Source organism: Phocoena sinus, chromosome 1, assembly GCF_008692025.1.
Source record: "Phocoena sinus isolate mPhoSin1 chromosome 1, mPhoSin1.pri, whole genome shotgun sequence".
In the NCBI taxonomy this organism is placed as follows: domain Eukaryota; kingdom Metazoa; phylum Chordata; class Mammalia; order Artiodactyla; family Phocoenidae; genus Phocoena; species Phocoena sinus.
Genome location: NC_045763.1, coordinates 40,081,772 through 40,107,851, shown reverse-complemented (window position 1 = coordinate 40,107,851; position 26,080 = coordinate 40,081,772). Strand labels below are relative to the sequence as shown.

At 36.3% G+C, this 26,080-nt stretch overlaps 1 protein-coding gene and 1 pseudogene across 3 annotated transcripts in view; both read left to right on the top strand.

Moving 5' to 3' along the window:
• SPATA6 (spermatogenesis associated 6) overlaps positions 1–26,080 on the top strand; it is a 150,412-nt gene that overhangs the window by 81,854 nt on the left and 42,478 nt on the right. For 2 of the 3 annotated variants that reach the window (XM_032635854.1, XM_032635872.1), the window contains exons 10-11: positions 12,724–12,908; positions 16,984–17,083. In XM_032635854.1, coding sequence (XP_032491745.1) covers positions 12,724–12,908; positions 16,984–17,083 — 285 coding nt within the window. The remainder of the gene's footprint in view (positions 1–12,723; positions 12,909–16,983; positions 17,084–26,080) is intronic. The other variant, XM_032635863.1, reaches the window with a different exon arrangement.
• LOC116745639 lies at positions 23,689–23,819 on the top strand (annotated as a pseudogene).

Sequence of the window (26,080 nt, the reverse complement as noted above, 5' to 3'; positions counted from 1 at the left end):
CATGCAAAGGCTAGTTTAAAGTTCACAGAACTCTAAATTCTGCTGCAAATTCCTGGTTATCTTGTCTAGATGCTGGAGAGTGTCTGACTATTCAGCTCAGAAACAGACCAGAGCTTAAAAATCAACCATATGGCACTTCATGTATTCTGAAGGGGATTTAATTTTAAGAAGTCATTGAGCTTTTGTTTCGGGCAGGTCAGATGGGAATGAAAGCAGACAGAAAGAAGGATAGAGATCTGAGGTAATGGAGGAGCATATGACAGGAAATAAGAAATAGTGGGATAAAAGCCATTTCTCTCAATGGGATGTGAGGATATCTAAACAAGACATAGTTCTACATTTTCACATTTTTAAAACTTTACCTTGGCCAGCAAATCTTTTACGGAAGCAATTCGTGGACTCAAAAATATTTTGGAATTTTTGTTAGGCCAGTTAAGAAGTGCAGACCATTGGATGTGTAGGATTTTGCTCCTTTTTATTCTAATGCATCTTTCACATGAACAGTTTTGTTCATATAAAAAACCGTCCAAAGTGGCCACTGTAATTCTAAAATATGCTTAATGAAATTATGCTATTTGGAACAATAAGTGTAAAATTTTAAATTATAAGTATATGTAAGATGATGGAAAGTTTGAATCTAACTTGGAGGGGGCATGGGCCTAACCTGAAACACAGGCATAAGAGTCTGGCAGTGTCGGTCAGTCAGTATGTTGCTTGTACACCTTATGTCTTGGGCCCCAACTTAGTGGTTTGTTTCTTAAATTGGAGACCTGATAAATCTGTAATTCTAGGAAGATGGAAGTTTTGGTAGTGATTTCTCTTAGAGGCGTTTTCGCCCATGGCAAAAAAAAAAAAAAAAAAAAGACGAAACTGAGGAAAGTTTTTATGATATTCTGACAAGTGGCCCAGGGCAAAGTTTCTACTAAGGATTTTAAAATGGTATAATGAGAACATCTGAACCTGTCAATCCTTAGGTCTGGCGCTTTAGTAGCTAATGCCTGTTACTTCTCTATGAACTTCCTCTTACAGACTCAGAGCAAAAAGTGACAGAGAGAGAGACATATTAGTATTGTTAGTAATAAGATAGATTTCCGCCTGGGTTACAAGTTTTCAGATTTGACCAGATAATGACAACCGCTCTGCATTCCTACAAGACAAAGTAACTCAACATTCGGGAGCTTTAACAAAAGGAGAGCAGAGTCCAGCTTCAACAGGAAGATTCATTTACAGCACCATTGTAGTTAGAGAGACCCCCCAGGAGGGAGGCCCAAGTGTCTCAGAGGAAAAAACTATTTTATTTAAGTTGAGTGTCTTAGATGTGGCAGCCAGGAGGGTCTGTTTGGATCTTATTGGACTTCCAGGGTTGTCAACTGCCAACTCACCAAAGGACGACCATGATAACTGAATGATCTGTTGATACCAAGCAAAGCAGAGCTTATGATTATGCAGTAAGGGAGAGCACCACCTTTACAGTCTTCGTAGTATCTCCAAAAGGTTAACGGTAGATATTTGTAGGGTTTTGGGGTCTGGGCTCCAGTAGTTTAAGGTAGGGCTTTTAATGAGGGAATCTAATTAGCAGAGTTTGTGATATAAAAGTCTGGGATTAATGGACACAGAGGTTAGAGTCTTAAGGCAAGTCTTGGTAAATAAACAGGTATTTGATAGGGAAGGGATTTGTCCTATTGAGTGATGTCTTGTCCTGAGAAGGGGACTGTTTGCCCAGATTAAGAATCTGTTGTTTTGAGAAGGGAGCTGATTGATGACTGAGCAGACTGCTGTTCAGGCAAATGATTTATGGGAAGGTCCTGAAGCAAATAATGAAGCTATTTACTGGTTTATAGCATTATTTTCCCGGCAAGAATTTCCTGGAACTCATGATAAAGTCGTGTTCAGGTAGGTGGGCCTCAGTTTTTTGTTCTTTTAGCCAAGCCATGTGAATGTAGCTAGTCTCAGTTCTCACACGTCTTACTAAGGTTATATACACTTTTCCACTAATGTGTTAATACATTGGTAGATTTATTCCAAGAAACCTTATAGTTTTGGTTTCCATTGTAAGTGGTCTTTTATGTAAAATTACATTTTTATATGTTTTACTGATGTATGGGTCTGCAGTACATTTTTGTATAACATTCTTGTCTTAGATATTCTTGAATTTTTTTAATAGAGGAAACCATATCCTCAACAATGAATTTTATTTATTTGTCCTGATTTTCAGTACATTGTTAAGTAGAAGTGGTGATGAGGATGTGGCAGACATTTATTGCTTATTGGCTATTCATGTCCCCTCCCGTATTTTCAAGCCCTCTTGCAGGTGTGTGGGGCCTAGTTCCAGCCAATGGACCATACATGTAAATTACGTGGATCCCTTCCAGGGTGCAGCATAGAAGAATTGATATGAACTCTCTCTTGTTATAGTGATAATGAGGTCTCATGTTCTAGATGGTACAACTATAAGTTGTTCAGCCTGTCTCATCAGCCCGGGTCCCTGGGCAATTTTGTGAAGTGTGATTCTCTTGCTAACCTATATTACCATAAAGCATAGGGAAAAATGAACCTTTATTATGTTAAGCCACTAATTTTCAAACTTAATTTGCTCTTGCAATGCAGCCTGATACACTGCAGCATGAACTAATACTGTGTTGTCTTGATCCTGTCTTTGATAAGATCATGTAGAAGGTTTCACACCTATGAATCTTATTTGCAGTAGATTTTTGTTAGATATCCTCTAGCAAGTCAAGGAAGTTCCGTTTGAAATTCCTTGTTTGCAAGGTATGTATATGTTTTAATTACGAGTGGATGTTGGATGTTATTGAATAATTTTTTCAGCATCGAGTTGATAATGATTTTTCTATAGTGAATTAATAGATTTTCTATTGATAACCCATTCTTGTATTCTTTGAATGTACCCAGCTTAATCACGTTGTATTCTTTTTTTGAACATCACTAAATTTAATTTGTTAATATTTTACTTAAGATATTTTGTCACATATGGTCACTAGTAAGAGTGGTCTCTAATTACCTTTCTTCTGCTTTTCTTGAGTGGTTTGGTAGCAATGTTATGATCACATCATAAAATTAATTGGGGGATATTTTATTTCTTCCTTGGGAACAGTTTGTCGGTTTGTTCCTTGGCTCTTTTTATTGGGTTGTTAGTAAATCAGATTGTTAGCGCATCTTCTGTGGAACTTTCCTCATAGGCATCCTGTGAGGCCTGGGCTGTGGGGATTTTCTGGTTTTTTCTGCTGTGGATCTCTCATAGTTCACTGGCCTGGAACCCCTACCACTTAATAGCTGTTTGACTTTTCTTCAGTTTCCTCTCCTGTAAAGTGTAGGTAATAAAAATACCACATAGGGTCATTGTGAGGATTAAACAAGTTATTTATATAAGTGCATTGAACAGTGGTCTAAGAAGGGAGGAATTTCCCCCTACCCCCTAAAGATGGACACACTTAGGAATTACTTATCATTTTCATTGCATTATTTTGGAATTTCTTCTAAATTTTTCTTCAGTGTAAAGAAAGTACATCTTCCTTAAACCAAACCAGATAGTTGAGCATATGTATTTTTAAATTGATAAGGTAGGAATGGATCATTCCCTTCAGTAGGATTCAAAAGGAATGTTTTCAGGGCTTCCCTGGTGGCGCAGTGGTTGAGAGTCTGCCTGCCGATGCAGGGGATGCCGGTTCGTGCCCCGGTCTGGGAAGATCCCACATGCCGCAGAGCAGCTGGGCCTGTCAGCCATGGCCGCTGAGCCTGCGCGTCCCGAGCCTGTGCTCTGCAACGGGAGAGGCCACAACAGTGAGAGGCCTGCGTACCGCAAAAAAAAAAAAAAAAAAAAAAAAAAAGGAATGTTTTCAGCAAAATTGAGAAACTGATCTCAGTTGCCAATATCTGCTTCTCTCCCTTTTGAATCAGAACTGTGCTTTGTTCTTACTATCCTGAAAATAGTACCTCTACTGCACTTCTTTCCTATAGTCTTCATTCTCAACTACTTCCCAGCAGAGTCCTTAGAATTATTTTTATTTATTTCTTAAGTTTTATGTCCCATAACAAAGGAGAAACTTTAAAGCATGGTGTGTAGTACCAGGCACTAAATGGGCTTTCAACAAATATTTGTTGGATAAGTGAATTTCCTGGTTCCTATTTATACTTTGTGGTTCTCTATTCCATTAATTTGACCTTGAAGTTCCAATAAATATAAAATTTTCATGGGCATAAATATTATTTAACTTATGAACTTATTGTATAAACAACTTTTCAGGAACCTTATTTCATAAGTATGGTATAACCAAACCATTATGTATCACATATTTGAAAAGTATGTCATTTAATTACATTACATTTATATAATTACAATGAATTTGGTGTGTGAAATTTTCTTTTCTACCTGTAACAATTTCAGATTGGTTTAAAAATATTAGATTTTATCTTGATACATTGCAACATTTGCAATATTGGAATTATTACATTTCTGAGATCTTAGAAATGGCATTTAAAGAACTATTTCTATAAATGTAAAACAAAAAAAAAACTTTATGCTGAAATATGAAGGTTGCTGTAAACAGAGGAAATAAATACTGTTGTCTTTCATAACTCGAGCCCTCTGCTTTGCGTTTGTACTAATTTTGTCTCCTTTATTTTCTGTAGCAAACCTGTAAGATAATTTCCCCAGTTTATAGAGAAGGAAATGAAAACTTAAGAGTACATGACTTGCTCAGGGTCGCATAACAAGCAGGGATTTGAACCCTGTTCTTTGAACACTCCAAGGCAGGATTCTTGAGGAGTCATCCAAGAAATGTAACTCTTCTGTTATGAGCCAAAGAGATAACATTCCATTTGGTTTTAGGAAGTGAATAAGCAACCTATGGAAAACTCACAAGAGCTACGAAAACGTTTTCTTAAGCTGAGTTTTAAGGTTGAAAATTTGAAGTGGATTCTTATCAAAGACTTACCCCCTTATTATACCTTCCGTTCCCCATTTAGATAAATAATTTTCCAAAACAAATATTTATCCTAATTCCATGGAAGGAATACATCCCAGCTGTGTCCCCACTGCACAATTACTTATTGTATATCTATTTAGTTCTAATTTCCTTCCTCATTGTTTTATCATTACTTGTTTTTTCACGTCTCTCATTCTGGATTGTAATATCTTTGAGGTCTCCTGTTATATTTAACTGTGACTACTGTCACCTGCCTTGTTCAGTATTTGATACATAGAAGATGCTTAGTAAATGTCAGATAGTATTGAGTTGCAGCGTTCAAGGTTCTCTACAGTGTGCCCCTCTCCACCTCTGTGATATTCTCTTTGATTACTTTCCTACAGAACTAGCCAAGTGACTGTACTCATTGTTTATCTTTCCTTGTGCCTTTTCCTCTACTTGGAATGCCCTATCTCCCCCTTTTCTCTACTTACGGCCTTGATTCCAATCCACCTCCTCCATGAGACCTCCACCATTTAGACCATTAGAAGTCTATAAATGTCCTTCTGCACATATTGTCGTTAGGATGTATTTGCCACCTAGCATATCTCACTGTCAATTTTCTTTGTGTTAATACCCTGACTCATCTGGTTTGTGATTTCAAATCCCTGTACCTCTCTAGATCTGTGTGTTATTCTTGAACATGTTGTTCAAGAGATTCTCAGTGAATATTCTGATAAAGAGAAAAAAAGTCAGTTGTAGTCACCTAGAAGAGGCTTTATTTAAAGCGTTGCTGACTAGTTTGTGGAGAAATTTTAGTAAACAAAAAATGAAATGGTCTGCCAGCCAGCATGACTCAAATGGCATTGAAATTAATGAAGAGAAAATAATCTCTCTACTATAAGCCAAGTGACTCATATTTGGATATAATTCTAGAAACAGCATTATAGCACTTTTTTTTCTTTTCTATCAGTCTCTTAATATATACACTTGTATTTATTGGTCATGGACCTCTTTGATCTTGCTTTTGACATTCACTGTGTTTTTACTTTGTCTCTGTGAACAGCTAACAATAGAGCACTTTTCAGTTTTTTCTTTTATTCAATCTGGATCACATATTTCTTGGTCAGTTATTTGGGACTGTAACTGAGTCATTTGAATTACATGCTGTTTGGTTCTGGGATGAAAGCTTGATTCTCTCAGCTGACTGCTGGCTCACCATATGTTGCTGTAATTCTGGAAAACAGTGAAAATTGTGGTAGGGTTGAAGTAAGAAGCCGTGTTGGAGTGGTGTCTTAATAATAAAGGACTTATATTTGTTGTATAACTAATTCACACACCTAGGCATCCTGCAAGATACTTTAAATAAACGACGGAAGATCTATAAGGTAGCTGTTATTAACCCTGTTTTACATACAAGTGAAATGAGTCTGAGAAAGATTAAAGGTCAAATTGACCTTCTTAAAAGGTCAAATATTTCGTTGATAGTAACTGCTAGGACATAAGCTCATAAAGGCAGGGATTTCGTTGTGTTCACTGTTGTAATCCCAACATTTAACATGGTGACTGGAAGTTAAATATTTGTTAAATAAATTCAGTTCCTCTCTCTCATTTTCTCTTTTTTTTGTGTGTGGTGTTTTCGTTCTTTTAATTAATGTTGCTGGTTCATAATATCCCCCGTGATGTATCTCATTAGTTCAGGAAAGTTTTTCTTCTATTTTGTCTTTCAATAATTTTTCTACTCTGAGAATTTTTAACTCTTTCACTATATTTTGGGAAAGTTCAAAACTATGCGCGTTACGTTGTCAATTTGATAAAGCCAGTGCCAATTCTACTTTTTCCTATGTCTAATGCCATTTAAATGATATTATATAGTTATTAATTTTTTCAGTTCTTTCATTTGATCTGACAGGTCCCCTAAATTTTCAATCAACCATCTCAATTTTCTTTTTTTTTTTTCATTGATAAAATTGACATTTTCTCGAATTTATTTAAGATTTCAAGACGGCAGAATTCTAAAATTTATGTCGTCCATAAATAGCTTGCTCTGGAGTGAATAAAGAGATGGACCATACTTGGTGTTGTGGAAATATGAATGATGGATTTTTAGCTTAGGTCTAAGATAATGATGAAATCTGGAATAGCAGAGGTAAGAGCATGGTGGAGATAAAAATTTTAAATTTACTGAGTTTTGGTTACATGTGGAAAATCCAAATAGAGCTGCCTTACAGAGAAATGGGTATCCAGATCTGGATTTCCAGAGATACGTCTTGGAAAGCTAAGTCTTGTCCGTAGATAAGTGTTTCAAAGATTACTGTACACTTGATAATAGAAGCAAAGGAAATCAACCAAAGAGAAGGTACATGAGACAGGGGCAGAAAGTGTGACATTGGAGAGCAGCCACTGATTTCAGTGATGAGATGAAGGATGAAGAATGTCCACTGGACTATGAAAAGAGGTGACTAAGGAAACAGAGGAGGAGAAATTCAGGAGAGAAGACCTAAAAGAGGACTGACCAGTGACAAATGCTGCAGAGGCCAAGTAGTATGAGAACTGGGAGGAAAAGACAGGATTTATAAAATAAGTTGTGGAAGAGTAGGTTTTGATGAAACATTATAAGTACAGGAGAGGTAGAAAAATAGCAATGTGTTTAGTCTGCACCTTCAATGAGTTTTTTTAATGTACAAAAGAAGAGAGATAAAAATGGGAGAGATCAGGCATGAATTGCATTAAAAGTTGGGAGCCAGTTGAAGTGAAGAAGCTGGAAATACAGATAGCATGCTAATAATTAATGGAGGGAAGTTCAAGGGATGTGAAAAAGAATGGGGATAAAGCACAGATGGAGGTAGGTGTTATTCTTGGATTGAAGAAACTTCTGAGATTAGATAGAAGGGAGCATACATGTGTGGACTCAGTAGATTCACAGGAGAGCAGAGGTAGCAAGTTAGAAACATCTGTGTGAGAGTGTGTCAGAGGATTTAAAGAACATTATGGGAAGGATGTATTAATTCCAGTGAGGATGCTGGCATTAGAGAATGTCAAAGTAATTTGAGTGTCCATATCATACTGACAATAATAAATTCATAATAAAACTAACCAATCTATATGGTTAATTTATTTTTTTTTCTAGAAGCATTTAGTGTCTTGGGTACATTGGCATAGTATTTGCAGGGAATATATGCCAGAGAAGAGATAAGAAAGCTGGGTCAATACAAAAGAGGGTTTGAAGTCTACCCTAATCAGGACCTAGGATGGTTAGGTTTACCAGATAACTGCCATATCTCTGGGGCCTCTAGTGAAAGTGCAGCCATGAGTCACCATGTTTTGAGTTACGTCAACACTATCATCCAGACACCATTGGGTCAGGAATAGGAACTCAAAGGCAACCAACAAAGGATGGGGCTATGAGATGTGCCTGGTATGAAAGGTCTGCCCAAGGGTGATGTTTTTGTGTGTTACAACACTACTAATCCACTTTCTCTGTGATACGTACATGATATAGTAGGGATGTGCATTATAAAACAATACCTGAACTAAGGCGTAAAATCATAAGATAAAAATGTAACAGAAAGAACATTGGTGGATTGGAAGCATAAAGAAAATAAATGTAAGAAAAAGGGCAAGTTAAATTTTACCTAGCATAGCTTAATTCTAATTTTTTTTTTTAATGGCAGTTCTTTTTTTTTTTTTAAGAGCAGTTTTATATTTACATAAAAAACACAAAGATAGTACAGAGAGTTCTCATATACTCCATACCCAGTTTCTCATATTATTATCATCTTATTTAGTATGGTACATTTGCTATAATTAATGGATCAATATAGATATATTATTATTAACTAAAGTCCTTAATTTACTCAGATTTCCTTGGTATTTACCTAATTTTTTTTTAGCATCTTTATTGGAGTATAATTGCTTTACAATGGTGTGTTAGTTTCTGCTTTATAACAAAGTGAATCAGTTATACATATACATATATCCCCATATCTCTTCCCTCTTGCATCTCCCTCCCTCCCACCCTCCCTATCCCACCCCTCTAGGTGGTCACAAAGCACCGAGCTGATCTCCCTGTGCTATGCAGCTGATTCCCACTAGCTATCTATTTTACGTTTCGTAGTGTATATATGTCTATGCCACTCTCTCACTTTGTCACAGCTTACCCTCCCCCCTCCCCATATCCTCAAGTCCATTCTCTAGTAGGTCTGCGTCTTTATTCCCGTCTTGCCCCTAGGTTCTTCATGACCATTTCTTTTTGTTTCTGTTTTTTAGATTCTGTACATATGTGTTAGCATACGGTATTTGTTTTTCTCTTTCTGACTTACTTCACTCTGTATGACAGACTCTAGGTCCATCCACCTCACTACAAATAACTCAATTTTGTTTCTTTTTATGGCTGAGTAATATTCCATTGTATATATGTGCCACATCTTCTTTATCCATTCATCTGTCGATGGACACTTAGGTTGCTTCCATGTCCTGGCTATTGTAAATAGAGCTGCAATGAACATTGTGGTACATGACTTTTTGAATTACGGCTTTCTCAGGGTATATGCCCAGTAGTGGGTCGTATGGTAGTTCTATTTTTAGTTTCTTAAGGAACCTCCATGCTGTTCTCCATAGTTGCTGTATCAATTTGTATTCCCACCAGCAGTGCAAGAGTGTTTCCTTTTCTCCACACCCTCCCCAGCATTTATTGTTTGTAGATTTTTTGATGATGGCCATTCTGACCAGTGTGAGATGATATCTCATTGTAGTTTTGATTTGCATTTCTCTAATGATTAATGATGTTGAGCATTCTTTCATGTGTTAGGTGGCAATCTGTATATCTTCTTTGGAGAAATGTCTAGGTCTTCTGCCCATTTTTGGATTGGGTTGTTTCTTTTTTTGATATTGAGCTGCATGAGCTGCTTGTAAATTTTGGAGATTAATCCTTTGTCAGTTGCTTCATTTGCAAATATTTTTTCCCATTCTGAGGGTTGTCTTTTTGTCTTGTTTATGGTTTCCTTTGCTGTGCAAAAGCTTTTAAGTTTCATTAGGTCCCATTTGTTTATTTTCGTTTTAATTTCCATTTCTCTAAGAGGTGGGTCAAAAAGGCTCTTGCTGTGATTTATGTCATACAGTGTTCTGCCTATGTTTACCTCTAAGAGTTTGATAGTGTCTGACCTTACATTTAGGTCTCTCTCATTCTCTCTTGAACTTAACTCCAGATTATCACTCTCTTTTTTAAAAATTATTTTAATTTATTTTTGGCTGTGTTGGGTCTTTGTTGCTGCACACAGGCTTTCTCTAGTTGTGGCAAGCCGGGGCTACTCTTCGCTGCGGTGCATGGGCTTCTCATTGCGGTGGCTTCTCTTGTTGCAGAGCATGGGCTCTGGGTGCATGGGCTTTGGTAACTGTGGCACACGGGCTCAGTATTTGTGACTCAGATGCTCAGTAGTTGTGGCACATGGGCTTAGTTGCTCCGCGGCATGTGGGCTCTTCCTGTTCCAGGGCTCAAACCCATGTCCCCTGCATTGGCAGGCGGACTCTTAACCACTGTGCCACCAGGGAAGCCCCCACCAAAGCTACTCTTATTAATATTTTTATGACCCCCCCCCCCCCCCGCTGCTAAAATCCAGAAGTTCATTCCTAGCCTTTTCTGCCTTGACCTGTCAGCAGTACTTGACCGAGCTAGTTACTCCTCCTCCTTGAAATACATTATTTAATTGACTTCCAGAATAACACATTCTCCTTTTTCTTCCACTTCTTCCCTGGCCATTCCTCAGTTTGTTTCCTTCTCATCTTCCCAGCCTCTAAACAGTGGAGTCTTCCCAGGGCTCAGTTTTCAGGTGTTTCCTATTTATGCTCACTTCCTTGGTTATATCACCTAGTGCCATACTTTTAAATGCCATTTAGACTCTGGAAATTACCAGCTTGTACATTTATCCTGGACTCTTCTCCTGAACCTCTGCTTTAATAGTTTGGATGATGAATAGATGTGTGAAGCTCAACATGTCCAAAACCAGACTCCTAATATCTTACTCTTCCACCTGTCCTTTTGGAAGGGTATAGCTAATTCATACAAACTCAACTCTTCCAGTTGATTTCACCAGAAAACTTTGATGTTATCCTTGATAGTCAGTCTGTGCAAATCCTGTTGGCTGTATCTTCCAGATGACTTCTGAATCTGATCACTTTTTGCCTCCACTGCTATCACTCAGAATCAAGCCAGCGTTCTTTCCATACTTTGTTGTAATAGTTTCTTAACTGATTTCCTTGCCTTTGCCCTTGGGCCCACTATAGACTGTTCTCGACACAGTAGCCGAGGAGATCTTACTTACAAAAAAAATAAAAAGAGCTTATTTTTCCTCTGTTTAGAATAGAAGGCTAAATCCTTAAAATTTACCTTATTTACTTTATTTCCTACTATTCTGTCTAGCCCTGTTGGCTTCCTTGCTATTTCTAACTATCAGGCATGCACCCTACCCCATCCACAGGATCTTTGTGTTTATTTTTCTCTCTTTCTGGAACGTTCTTCTCACAAATGTCCCCCTGACTTAGGTCTTATGGTCTTCACTAGGGTCTTCAGGCCTTTACTCCCTAGGTCTTTACTAGGACAGTCTTCTCTGTGAGGTCCCAATTGACTACTGTATTTCGAATTACAGCTCCTGCCCTACATACCCCTGCCACTCCACCCAGCAGCACTTCTTATCGCCTTTATTTTCTTCCCATGGTATTTACCATCCTTCCATATACTGTATATTTTACCTATTTATTTTGGGCGGGCAGGTGTGTGTGTGTGTGTGTTTTAACATCTTTATTGGAGTATAATTGCTTTACAATGGTGTATTAGTTTCTGCTTTATAACAAAGTGAATCAGCTATACGTATACATATATCCCCATATTTCCTCCCTCTTGCATCTCCCTCCCACCCTCCCTATCCCATCCCTCTATGTGGTCACAAAGCACTGAGCTGATCTCCCTGTGCTATGCGGCTGCTTTCCACTAGCTGTCTGTTTTACATTTGGTAGTATTTATAAGTCCATGCCACTCTCTCACTTCGTCCCAGCTTAACCTTCCCCCTCCCTGTGTCCTCAATTGAGTCCATTCTCTACTTCTGCGTCTTTATTCCTGTCCTGCCCCTAGGTTCTTCAGAACCATGTTTTTTTTTTTTATTTTTTGGTTTTTTTTTTTTAGATTCCATATATATGTGTTAGCATACGGTATTTGTTTTTCTCTTTCTGACTTACTTCACTCTGTATGACAGACTCCAGGTGTGTGTTTTTAAATCTCTCTCTCCTTACTAGAATGTAAATTTTACTAGAATATAAGTTCTACAAGGGTAGGAATTTATTCATTTATCTACCCTGATTTATTATGAAGCAATGAATGAGTATGAGGACTAGAATTCTGTTTTGTTCGGCCTCATAGATAAACTAGACTATCATTAGTTCATGTGTATTTGTCCTTTGTTTTATATATACATCCCTACCTTTACCCTATTCCTACTCAAAAGCCATTGGAATTGATAAAGTTCTGTAGATTTTGGACATGTGGAATGAATAATCATATGTATTTAATGTCTAGTCATGCAGTGGTAGTAATGACTGCTACATTTTGAAATTTACCTTCAAATATAGCTGTGGCGTTATATTTGATTTTTTTACTTTTACAAAGGGTATGTGTGTGTGTGTGTGTGTGTGTGTGTATAATGTCACTATATATATCCTGTGTGTGTCTGTGTGTGTGTGTGTGTATATATATATATATATATATACACACATATATATACATGTATATATATAAAAAATTTTTAAACAGGTCATCAGAACACCTCATGGGAGAGACTTCAATGACTCTTTGGAAAGATGTGATGACTATTTGAGTTCAAGGTCATGTAGCCATCCCCAGCATTCATCCAGGACCTTACTCGTTCACTCAGCACCCTCTACAATGCCGAAGCATTCTCCAAGCCCTGTATTAAATCGTGCTTCTCTCAGGGAAAGGTAATGCTTGGTCTCTATTTCTGTACTAAATTTTTGAATAATCATCATTAGAAAAGAGCAGGCAGGGCTTCCCTGGTGGCGCAGTGGTTGAGAGTCCGCCTGCTGATGCAGGGGACACGGGTTTGTGCCCCGGTCCGGGAAGATCTCACATGCCGCAGAGCGGCTGGGCCCGTGAGCCATGGCCGCTGAGTCTGCGTGTCCGGAGCCTGTGCTCCGCAATGGGAGAGGCCACAACAGTGAGAGGCCCGCGTGCCGCAAAAAAAAAAAAAAAAAAAAAAGAAAAGAGCAGGCAGTAATTATGTATGTGATGTGATTATTCGTAACGGGATAATCTGATTTTAAGAGACTTACTTTAAATTGTTTTTGTTTAGAACATATTGCATATTATACAATGCTAGATACTCCTTCCCAGCCCAGTTCTCTTAAAGTGAGTTTATTAACTATTAGTGAGTTTATTAATTAGGGTCACTTTAACCCTAATTAAATTTTGTAGTTCCCAAGTGAAAAATAGAGTATATGATAGTTTGTTTTTAGTAGATTCATAGAGATTTAATATTATAGTCATGGCTTATGTATAAAAATAGCATAGGTTATATTTTCCTTTTAGTGATAATGATGATACTATATATTATTGGTACATGGCGCCTATTTTCCTCAAATTACCTACCCCCAACTTGCCAAGAGAATCTTAATCGTCTGTCTATCTTAACCTTATGTAAAGATTCTAGTTCTCCCTCTAAAAATGCTTTGGCAAACAAATTATAATTTGAATGTGAAAGAAATAATTCTTCTTCATCTGTTTTTGTTGTTGTTGAATCCAAATTGGAAATTCCTTGCCTCCCTCATGGTAACATAGAAAACCAGAGTTGTCATAAATTAAAAAACAAAACCGAAAACCCAACCCTGGGTATTTAAGAAATTTTATAGAAATTTGAAAACCTAAGAGATATGCCGTCAACACGTAGAAATAAAACCTATCTTTACAAATGGTATCAAAAAGCTAAAGTACCACACCAAATTCCTGCAGCGTACTTAGGGCTATCAGGCATAAATAAGAAAGTTTAAATTAGCTGTAGAGAGTCTATCAAAAGTTCATCTCAAAACTGATGATTCAAACAAGAGTATATCAGTTTGGAAACTGTATTAAAACATCTCTGTCTTGAACAGATAGATTTATCTATTTCCTCATTAGCCCTGTAAGCATTTGAAATGGGTATATGAAGGTATGCTAGAGACCCTCATCCTGAGATAGGGAATTTTGATGAATGTTGCTTCAAGGGTATTAGAATTATGCCTATGGAGATCAAGTTCAGACAGATAGGTAGGTAGGTAGGTAGGTAGGTAGATAGATACATAGCTAGATACATAGATGGATAGATACATAGATAGATAGATACAACTATATATTTACATAGGGAGATATATGTCTGTGTGTCTATAGGCTTTAAAAGTTCAGGAGAAGCTCTTGAAGAGAGGTTTTTCTACTGAAGTCTGGTAACTTGCATCTCAGTTTTCAGGGACTTTCTTTGATTTCCATGTCTGCTCAGATGTTCAGATATTCAGTTGGTGCTACACTCTTTTTCCCTACTTTTAGAATTAAGCACTTGTGGTTTTCTTTTTTTTCTTTTTTATTTTTTGTGGTATGCGGGCCTCTCACTGTTGTGGCCTCTCCCGTTGTGGAGCACAAGCTCCGGACACACAGGCTCAGCGGCCATGGCTCACGGGCCCAGCCGCTCCGCAGCATGTGGGATCCTCCCGGACCGGGGTACGAACCCATGTCCCCTGCATCGGCAGGCAGACTCTCAACCACTGCGCCACCAGGGAAGCCCTTGTGGTTTTCTTGATTAGGTTCTTTGCCATATCTGTAGGTTTTCAAGAATTTTTTTTACCTGTATCTCCTTGGATATGTTTTTATAAATATTGATTTAGTTTTCTACCTTTTTGCATATTTTGCAGAACTCTCCAGTTGTCTACTACTATAGTAAAATACCAATTTTAGTCTTGTGTTATTTTATCCTTGTATAAATTGTCCCAGCTTTGAAGCCAGGTTGATAAATTCTTCACTGAGGCTATTTTCAAAAATTCTTTATTGAGGGTAGCTAAAGTCAACTGTCCCTTTTTCATATTTCAATGCAGGGGATGGTTTAGAGTAGGTAACAGCATTTACACATTTATTTTGATGTTGGATAGTAGATATAGATAAATAAGTTCTTTGCCAGAAGGATATCAGTGATTCAAATATTAAACATTACATATTTTACTTACGACTTGAGGAAACTTGAGGTACTTTTAAAATAAAAGAATATAATGGCAATTTAGTTTGAATACATCTAAATAAGTTAATAAAATTTTATTGGGGTACTTTCCAGGGTAAATAAACTTTTTTACTTTCACTAACGTAGAACACCTCTGCTTTGAGTGTATTTTCTAAAAAAGATCTAGATCTAGTCTATAAAAGAAAGTAAAATATGTCAAACAATATGTCTTTAAGACATTACTAGGAACAAAAACATTTTGTTCTTTTTAGCACACTCAGTACCACATCTTTAAATATAAGACATTCTCTGATCTGGCTTTTAGGTCACTGAGAAATATACTATGTTTATACAATCCATTGGAATCAATAAACAATTTAAACTGATGTAAATGTAGATTTTATGTCCCAGGCAAACTTGGGAATATGACAGAACATACAGCTCTGGTTTATCTAGGTAAATCTTCATTAAAATTAAATAAGTTTTCCTCTAAGCTTGCTGTAAAAAGCTGACTCCTTAATCATGTATATGAATAAACAGACTTTTGAAAACTTTACCAGTGACTCTAAGCAAATGAATTTATTTATAGTGAAAGTCCTTCTTGCTTTAAGCCTATTTAAAGAATACCTCCAATAGGGTTAGCACACCATACAAGGGTTTCAATTTTGATTATAAGTGTTACATTTCAGAAGCAGTTTTCTCCTTAAAGTATAAATATTAATATTATGACTTATAATTTATATTAGCTTGTAGAGTTATTACTAAAATCAGACTAAGAAATAATAGAAAATCTAACTTAAAAGGAGCTGATATTCTTTTTGATCATGCTAAAGGTTTTGCTTTTTGTAAATGGAGTTAGATTGCTAGGTAATTATTTCTTATACCACAGCACAGACTAGTGGATCCTCTCATAGTATCATTGAAGAGATCCTCTTGGAGCTGGATATTTGGGTCTCTGATTTTCAAGATGTGTTACATTTGTAGCAAATAGCAAGGTCTGCCGATATATTTCCATAAATGCAGCAACACTTCCTATTACAAATGCAGGAGATTAACATTTATATATAGTTGATCATCCATTACTGATTGCATTCTTTAAAACAGATTATGTAAATCATTTATCCTGCTTAACAGTTTATACTTTGTGTAAACACATAAAATTATAACTTTGTAAGAACAAACTGGGAGCTAGAAAGTTTTAAGCAACCTGTTAACATTTTAGTACTCATTCCTTTATAAAGGAATTATCAAGAATATGTCATGTAGATGCATTATAATCAGATGGATGTGGAAATTTTCATTATTACTTGTATAAAACAAATAAAGTAGCTTAATTATACAAGTGCCAGTTTTGAGTTTGGGAAGGGCATGAGAAAGAGGAATAGTTGCTTTCCTTCTCCTTTGACATGTTTAATTTCAAGACTGGAAAATAAGAACTAATTTTAAAGGCACTATAGGTGGAGTTATTGCTCTAATATAAAAATTTATATCTTTATTTAAAGATAAACCTCTAAAGAATTATGTATGGAAATTGTTAAAATGGTCAGATATATAGATATGCTCTCCCCAAATCATGTCAAACTTTATTATTAAGACTGTTAATGGAACATATTGTGAGGACTTAATACTACAGTTGAGAATTAGTACCTGATTTTATATCTGCCTCTCGTCCTCGGGTCAAAGAAAGAAAATATGTTATTTTAATCTTTTTATGTTATCACATAGAGATAAGAAAAAATAACTTTCTGTGTCTGGCATTTGGAAAGATTTACTTTTCTCTCCCTCTGGCTACAAGTCACCTTTGTTTTTTATGCCTACAGATTCCATTCTGACTGGTGTTCACCTTCAAACTGCGATGAGATCCATGACCGGGTAAAGAATGTCTTGAAGTCACATCAGGCTCATCAGAGACATTTATATGTTAGTTTCTAAATTTTTCTTTTGAAGGCTTTTTATAATTAGGCATGAAAACCACCCAAGATGCTTAAAGCTCGCATAGTTTAATCACTGGGAAGGAATAGAAAAGATACAACCTCCATTTAATGGAAGTCAGTGGTTTTGCTAAAGGCAATGTATCTAACTTCCTGCTTGACCTGAGTCATTATGCAAAATGTTTGACACAGATCATGTGAACTATAAAAAATGTTAGTGATAACTATCTCATAAAGAGTAAGTAGTGACTTTATGATAATTTTTTCACAGCCTTCAAAATATGGGAACCCTTGTTTTGTGACCCAGAATAAAGCAATTCCATTTCCTGCGAACAGATTTGATTAAATGGTAGAACGAGAGATGGGATGAGACATATGTATTTTGGAGAAGTTTCCCAGCTGATTTTTATGTTAATTAAAACTTAAAAGAGGAAAAGAAGAGGTCAGGTTTATCAGGTTTAATATTAGAGAAGATCAGTATAAGAATACTTTCTGACATAAGGCAAATAAACATATATATGAACAACAGCTGGGAAATAATTACAGTATATTATTCTTTTTGTGTTTGATTTCTTGTTTCAGTCATTAATTTAAAAACAATTGTTTATCATGAGTCATGTTGGACACCAAGCTTAGTCCTGGGGATATAACTGGATTATGTGACATTGACATCAGTTTGTACTGTTGAAAGTTTCTGTATGCATATTGATTTTAAATTAAATTTGTTTTCAAAGTGTAATATAGATAGTCCCAGTGACTGTCACTCCCAGGGTTAACATTATCCTAACTTCTAATAGCAAGATTAGTATTGTATATTTTTGATCTTTATACAAATGACATCCAACCATGTCTTTTCCCTTCTTTTCTTAGTTACTTCATTTTGTTTTTTCAATTCAGACATTTTTGCAATACAGACATCTTGTTATATATAGTTCTGCACTCTTGCTGCTGCATGGTATTTCATTGTGTGAAAACACTGCCATTGATTTATGCATTCCTCTATTTATGGGCATGTGGATTGTTTCTGGTTTGAGCTATTTTAGAACTGCTATGAACAGCTTATTAATCCTTGGGTAACATTGTATACATTTTATTTGGTTATGTCCCTACCAGTGGAATTGCTCATAGAGTGTGTAAACATTAAGCTTTACTAGATACCGCCAAAGACTTTTCCAAGTGATTTTAACAGTTTACACTCCCACTGCCAGCCTGTGTGAATTCAGTTTGTCCTCGCTACTACTGATAGGTTGTGTGTGTGTGTGTGTGTGTGTGTGTGTGTGTGTATTTTAATTTTGGCATTTTGATAGTGAGAAATAGTTTTATAACATAATGGTTTTAATTCGCTGTTTCTTGATGACTAGTACATATGTTTATTGGCTATTTGGATATCCTCTTTCGTGAGTACTTGTTCAAGTTATTTGCCTATTTTTGTACTGAGTTGTCTCTTTTTTTGTTTTGTTAAAGTTCCATGTTGATTTTTGATATGTCAGATATATGTTTTGCAATTTTCTTTTTCCACTCTGTGCCTTGCCTTTTCATTCTCTTAATGGTATCTTTTGATGAAAAGAAGTTCTTACGTACAATGGATCAAATTTATCTTTTTTTATTAGCATTTTTATAATTTTTGTCTTATCAACAGAAATAATAAATCCAAAATAGGAATAGAGAAGAGCTTTATTAGAGCCAGAGTGAGGACTATAACCGAGGACACTTGAATTGTGAAGGAGAAGCACTTGAATTGTGTTCTGCCAGACTACAAAGTGGAGGAGGCTTATATCAGCAAAAACCGCAGAGTTACAGTTAGGTAGATGAGTTCAGTAAGGATTGGTTAGGGTCCGAAATGGCTGTGTAGTCACAGGGGGAGACCTTGAGACCTTAAGGTTGCAGCTGGCTGCAGCTGCAGATGTTGTTTTGAGAACTGCTGGTGGTATCCTTGAGTTTGATACAGTTCAGAAAATTTCAAGGTCTTAGTGATGCAGGAACGTGTCTGAAACCACCTCCACAGTGACCAACGGGCTCCATTTTGGATGCCTGAACCGCAGTTTCATATCTTGTCAGAACAAAGAACAAACATCAGAAATGACAGGGGTACAGTCCTTCAAAGTTTCCAAAGAGACTGATTAGCACATACACAGCGAGTCAGCATGACCACAGTGTCTGAGAAGGGAACCGCATCTTCGAAGGAGTACTAGCATTAGTGTCATAGAAAGGGCGCACATTTATCCCTGTCTTCCAAGTGGACATTCTAAACAGTCTGGTAAGTGCAAAGTGCATTTTTGTTGTTTGCTGCTGTTGTTGTTTTTAGTTAAAGCAATTGTACAATGTACATTTGACAGACCATAAGACTTCTGGCTCTAGTTAGCATAAAGTTCAAGCCAAATGATGTACAAGCCAGAATGATTCCCCATACCTCAATATGTGAAAATTTCTTCCATCAGTCTAGTTCAAGATTCTATCATATGTTTTCTTCTAAAGGCTTTTTGCTGGAATTATTTTTTTCTGTATAGTGGTAGGTAGGTGTCAAATTTCATGAAAGTTTCAAGTTTTATGATTGTGAATATGTCTGTTTTTCTTTCTAGTTCTGTTAATTTTATTTTATGTATTTTGAAGCCAAATTGTTAGTTGGATACAGATTTCAGACTACGATACAAACCTCTTATGTAGGTTCCCTTTTTGTTTCTAGTAATATTTCTTGTTTCACAGTATGTTTTGTCTACCAGTTGTATAGTTATAGCAGCTTTCTTTTCCCTAGTATATGCATGGTGTATATTTTTCCATCCTTTGCTTTTTATCAATATATTTAAAGTGCGTATCTTGTGAATAGCACATGAGATTTCTTTCCAGTAATGAAAATCTAGAATTTTTATGTAGATTGATGCAGATTTCATTTGGATTAGTAACTTTTTAATTATCCATTTCCTTTTTATTAACTCATTATTCATTTTTTTTTACTATTCTGTTATTCATTTCTCTAGAGATTTCAACTTGCATATATAACAAATTATTTCTTTGTTGACCTCCCCAGTAATGTTGGGACCTGAAAACAGTTAACTCTTTTTTTAACCCACCTCTTCTTTTTTTTTTTTTTTTTTGCCGTACGCGAGCCTCTCACTGTTGTGGCCTCTCCCGTTGCGGAGCGCAGGCTCAGCGGCCATGGCTCACGGGCCCAGCCGCTCCACGGCATGTGGGATCTTCCCGGACTGGGGCACGAACCCGTGTCCCCTGCATCGGCAGGTGGACTCTCAACCACTGTGCCACCAGGGAAGCCCCCACCTCTTCTTCTGAACATCTATTATCATGAATTTTGATTCTACATATATAAAACACACAATAAATTAATTTTGCTTGCATAGTAATGTTTATTCATTTTAATCACATATTTACCCTTTCTATTATTCTTCATCCTTTCCTGCAATTCCATATTCCCATTTGGATTTTTGAGTCATTTTCCTCCTGCCCAAAAAACTCCCTTTAGTACTTTCTTTCATGTTATTATCCTGGCTTTGAATTCCAGTTTGTTTGTTTGAAAACATCATGATTTTACTTCTGTATAGGGTGGTTTTACTAGATATAAAGTTATAAATTTCTAGGTTGGTGGTTATTTTCTTTGGCACTTTTTTTTTTTTTTTTTTTTTTTTTTTTTTTTTGCCACACCGCATGGCTTATGGGATCTTAGTTTTCTGACCAGGGATTGAACCTGTGCCCTTGGCAGTGAAAGCAGTGAAAGTGGAATCCTAACCACTGCACTGCCAGGGAATTCCCTCCTTGGGCACTTTAAAGAAGCCATTCATTTGTGTCAGTTGAAAAGTCAGCTGTCATTCCTTTGCAGTAATGTGGAGTTTCCCCCCTCTGTTGCAGTTAAGATTTGCTCTTCAACTTTGTGTTTAGTAATCGTACTGTGATATACCTAGATGTAATTTTCTTGGATCAATTCTACGTTAAGTCACCATTCCTTTAACATCATACTTTAAGAGCTTCTTAAAGTTTTAGGTTGATATCTTTCATCAGTTTTGGAAAACCTGTTCATTCTTTCTTTAAACATTGCTTCTGCCCCAATATCTATTTACTGTCCATCTGGAATTTCCAGTTACATTTATATAAGGTCTTTAGACTGTGTATCATATGCTTATTTTGATGTTTTTAATTCTTTTTTTTTCTCTCTCTCTTTCTAGTTTAGATACTTTCTTTTGAAATGTCCTCTAGTTTGCTAATCCTGTCTTCTACTCTGTTTACATTGCTGTTAAAACTATTTGAAACTTCTTGAAAGACATAACTTTCAAGAACATCTTGAAAGACATAGACTACTGAGGCTAACTCAAAAAGAAATAGATAATTACAATGGTTGTATATCTATTAAAGAAATTTAATTTAAAGTTAGGAATCTTCCATAAAAGAAAACGCTAAGCCCAGAGGCTTTCTCTAGTGAATTCTACCAAACCTTTAAAGAAAACATAATGCCAGTTTTACACATTCCTGAAAGTAGAAGAAAGAATACTCCCCAGATCATCTTATGATATCAACATTTCTTCTGATGCCAAAACCAGACAATGACATTAAAAGAAAAGAAAAATACAGACCAAAATCCTTCATGAACATATATGTAAAAATCCCTAACAACATATTAGCAAATTAGAACCAGAAGTATATAAAAATGAAAATACATCCTAATCATGTGGGCTTATTCCAGAAATGCAATGTAAATTCCTCCTATTAACATAGGAGGAATAGGATTAACATAGGATTAAATACATATTTGTTCTCAGTGTCATTTCAATAGGCAGAAAAAGTATCCAACAAAATTCAAATCTATTCATGGTAAACACTCTTAGTAAAGTTGAGGTAGAAGGATACTTCGTTAACCTAATAAAGACCATCTTTGAAAAACCTACAGCTAACATTATACTTAATGGTGAAAGACTGAATACTTTCCCCCTAAGCTCAGAAACAAGGCAAGCATGCCCTCTCTCACCATTCCTTTAACATCATACTGGGAGTCTTAGATAATGCAGACAGTCAAGAAAAATAAATAAAAGGCATAAAGGTTAGAAGGGAAGAAACAAAACTGTATTTGCAAAGGATATGGTTATCTATGTAGAAAATTCCAAACAACCTAAAAGCTCCTAATAAGTGAGTTTAGCAATGTCACAAAATACAAAGAAAGTAATATTTCCTATATACCAGCAGTGAACAATTGGAATTTTAATTTAGAAAACCCATACAGTTTACAGTAGCACCAGAAATTGAAATGCTTAGGTATAATTCTAACAGGATTATACCTAATGCAGGATCTGCATTCTGAGAACTACAAAACACCATTGAAAGAAATCAAAGAAGGTAGAATGAATCAGAGATATACCATATTCATGGATTGGAGGACTCCATATTAAGATGTCAATTTTCCCCAGTTTGAACTCTATATTCAATGAAATGATAAAACTCCGTCAAGCTTTTAAATAGATATTGACAAGCTGATTCTAGGATGTATAGAAAAGCACAGGAACTTGAAAAACCAAAACAGTTCTGAAAAGAACAAAGTTGGAGGACCCACTACCTAATTTTAAGACTTACTGTAAAGCATAGCAATGAAGCCTGTAGTATTGACTAAATTATAGACACAGATTTCAAGGAATAGGAGAGATACTCTGGAAATAGACCCACACAAATATTGATTTTTGACAAAAGTACAAAGTCAATTAAATGGAGTCTTTGCATTTGTTGTCTTTTTAACACATGGTTGTCGATAAACGAAAACAAAAACAAACTCCTTGACACATAATTCAAAATATATCCTAGGGGCTTCCCTGGTGGCACAGTGGTTGAGAGTCCGCCTGCCAATGCAGGGGACACGGGTTCGTGCCCGGTCTGGGAAGATCCCACATGCCGCAGAGCGGCTGGGCCCGTGAGCCATGGCCGCTGAACCTGCGTGTCCAGAGCCTGTACTCCACAACGGGAGAGGCCACAACAGTGAGAGGCCCACATACAACAACAATAACAACAAATATATATATATATATATATATATATATATATATATATATATATATATGTATCCTAGACCTAAAACATAGTAGAAAGTCCACTTAATTTATATTTAGCAATGACTTTAGATATGACACCAAACACATGATCCATAAAGGAAAAGCAAAATTATTGATAAATTAAATTTAATTGAAATTAAAAACTTTTGCTCTGTGAAAGACACTGTTAAGAGAATAGAAAGACGAACCCTTGTCTGAATGAAAATATTTGCAAATCACATATATAATTAAGGACTTATATCCATAATTAAAATGTATAAAAACAGGGCTTCCCTGGTGGCGCAGTGATAGAGAGTCTGCCTGCCGATGCAGGGGACACGGGTTCGTGCCCCGGTCCGGGAAGATCCCACATGCCGCGGAGCGGCTGGGCCCGTGAGCCATGGCCGCTGAGCCTGCGCGTCCGGAGCCTGTGCTCCACAACGGGAGAGGCCACAGCAGTGAGAGGCCCGCGTACCGCAAAAAAAATAAAATACATAAAAAAAATAAAATGTATAAAAACAACTCTTCAGACTCAACAATGAGAAAATAAATAACCCAATTAAAAATGGGCACATGAAGCTTTGCGCAGTGGCAGTATCGTAGCCAATGAGGTTTATCCGAGGCGCGATTATTGCTAATTGAAAAATGGGCACATGACCTGAACAGACATTTTTATCCAATTAATATATGAAAAGATGCTCAATAGTCTTTACAGAAATGCAAATTAAAACTACCTGAGATGCACTACACACATATTAGAATTTGTTAAACAGAAACATCCCCCGACCCCAGTGCCGCAAAGAAACCCTGCAAAACTTGCAGTAGCAAATGCTGTCAAGGATACGGAGCAACAGGAATTCTCATTCAATGCTGGTGGGAATGCTCAGAGGTACAGCCACTTTTGAGGACAGTTTGAAGGTAGTTATATATACGTTTAAACATACACTTATATGACCCAGCAATCCTTTTCTTAGCTGTTTACCCAAGTGAATTGAAAGCATATCTTCACACAGAAACCTGTACATTAATGTTTATAGAAACTGTATTCATCATTACCAAAAACTAGAAGGAAACAAGATGCACTTTAATTGTGAATGGTGAACAAACTGGTATAGCCATTCAATCGAATATAATTCAGCAATAAAAAAGAATGAGCTATTAATGTATGCTACAACATGATGAATCTTAAATTTAGTTTGCTAAATGAAAGAAGCCAGAACCCCAAAGCTACACATTGTATGATTTTATTTATATGACATTGTTAAAATAGCAGAAGTTAGGAGATGCAGAAGCTGTCGACTACAAAGAAACCAGCCTCACAGGGGAATTTTTAGGGTACAGGAGCTGCCTGATATACTGGTGTGACTGTTATATAATTTTATGCATTTGTCAAAACTCCTAGAAAAATGTACATTAGAAAGAGTTAAATTTATTGTATTAAAAGTTAAAAGTGTGATGTTGGGTCTTCTGAAGAATTAATGTAGATTATATTAAACTAGCAGTATTAAAAATACAAGACTTATCTTTAAATTAGCTTATCTAAATTACTTTGGAATATGGTATTTTGGCTGGATACTGTAACACTAAAGCCAAAAAGAACTACATGATCACTGTATTCTTGTTTAGGGATCACCAAACTTTTTCTGGAAGGAGCCAGATAGTAAATATTTTGTGAGTCTGTGTGCCATAGGGTCCCTGTCACAACTACTCAGCTCTGTTGATATGGCATGAAAGCAGTCATAGACAACACATAAACAAATGAGCATGACTGTGTTTCAATAAAACTTTATCCATGTGCACTAAAATGTGAATTTCATGTAATTTTCATGAAATATTCTGTTTTATCCCCCCAGTCATTTAAAAATGTAAAAATTACTCTCAGCCATACCAAAACAGGCAAAGGGCCAGAATTGCCCTGGGAGCTGTTTGCCAACCCCTGCTCTAGTAGATAAATGTGTTTCATACAGGGATATGGACTAACAATTCTGAAATTACATCTATATGAGAGTTGGATAAATAAGTAAATAAATTGTGGATAAAACAACCAGGTTTCTTATTGTCAGAAAAAAGAAGTTATAAAGAAACAAGACGGGAAAAAGCTAGAATGAACCCTGGGAAGTTGGATTAGAGTCTGAGATGACAGTTTTAATTCATGTTTATTTTAATATATACAGATAGATTAATTCAGAGATATAGATATATGAATATATGTGGGTTTGTATACACACATATTTCCTGTCTTTGCCCTCTGAAAGGGCCTAGAAGGAGTGACAACCCAATAGCAACAAGGACACCCAGCTCCCAGATCTAATACCTATCATGTATTTCTAAATACCTATTTTCTATGAAAGTTACCAGGGCTTTTTTCTTGGAGCAATAGCTAATTCTCGGGGTGGAGCAGGGAAAACAGAAGATTAGCATACAACATCTTGTAGTGTGGAAAGTGAGGAATTGTTCAAGAAAGGTGAGGGGGATAGGGGCATATCAAAATAGAGACATAGATGTAGAGAACAAACCTATGGACAGCAAGAGGAGAAAGCGGGGGGGTGGTGGTGGTGGTGTGATGAATTGGGAGATTGGGATTGGCATCTATACACTAATGTATAAAATAGAAAATAAGAACCTGCTGTATAAAAAATAAATAAAAACTCAAAAAAAAAAAAGGACACAGGAGCAACCTGAATGAGCCCCAGTGGCCATTTCTGGAATAATTTGAGCAATGAAATAAATAGCATTAGTATCAATTATAATCCAAACAATAAAATAAATATCCATGAGTCCACACTGATGTAAGTGAAACAATGAATGACTAACGGTGAGAATGGACCAATCTTCCTTACAGAAGAATCCTAAATAATAATTGTTGATATTGCCCGCTCCAGGAGATAGAGCTTAATTCTTCTCTTCTTGAGTGTGGGCTGGACTTGGTTTATGTCTAAGAATAGAGCATGGAAAAAAGAAATAGTAAT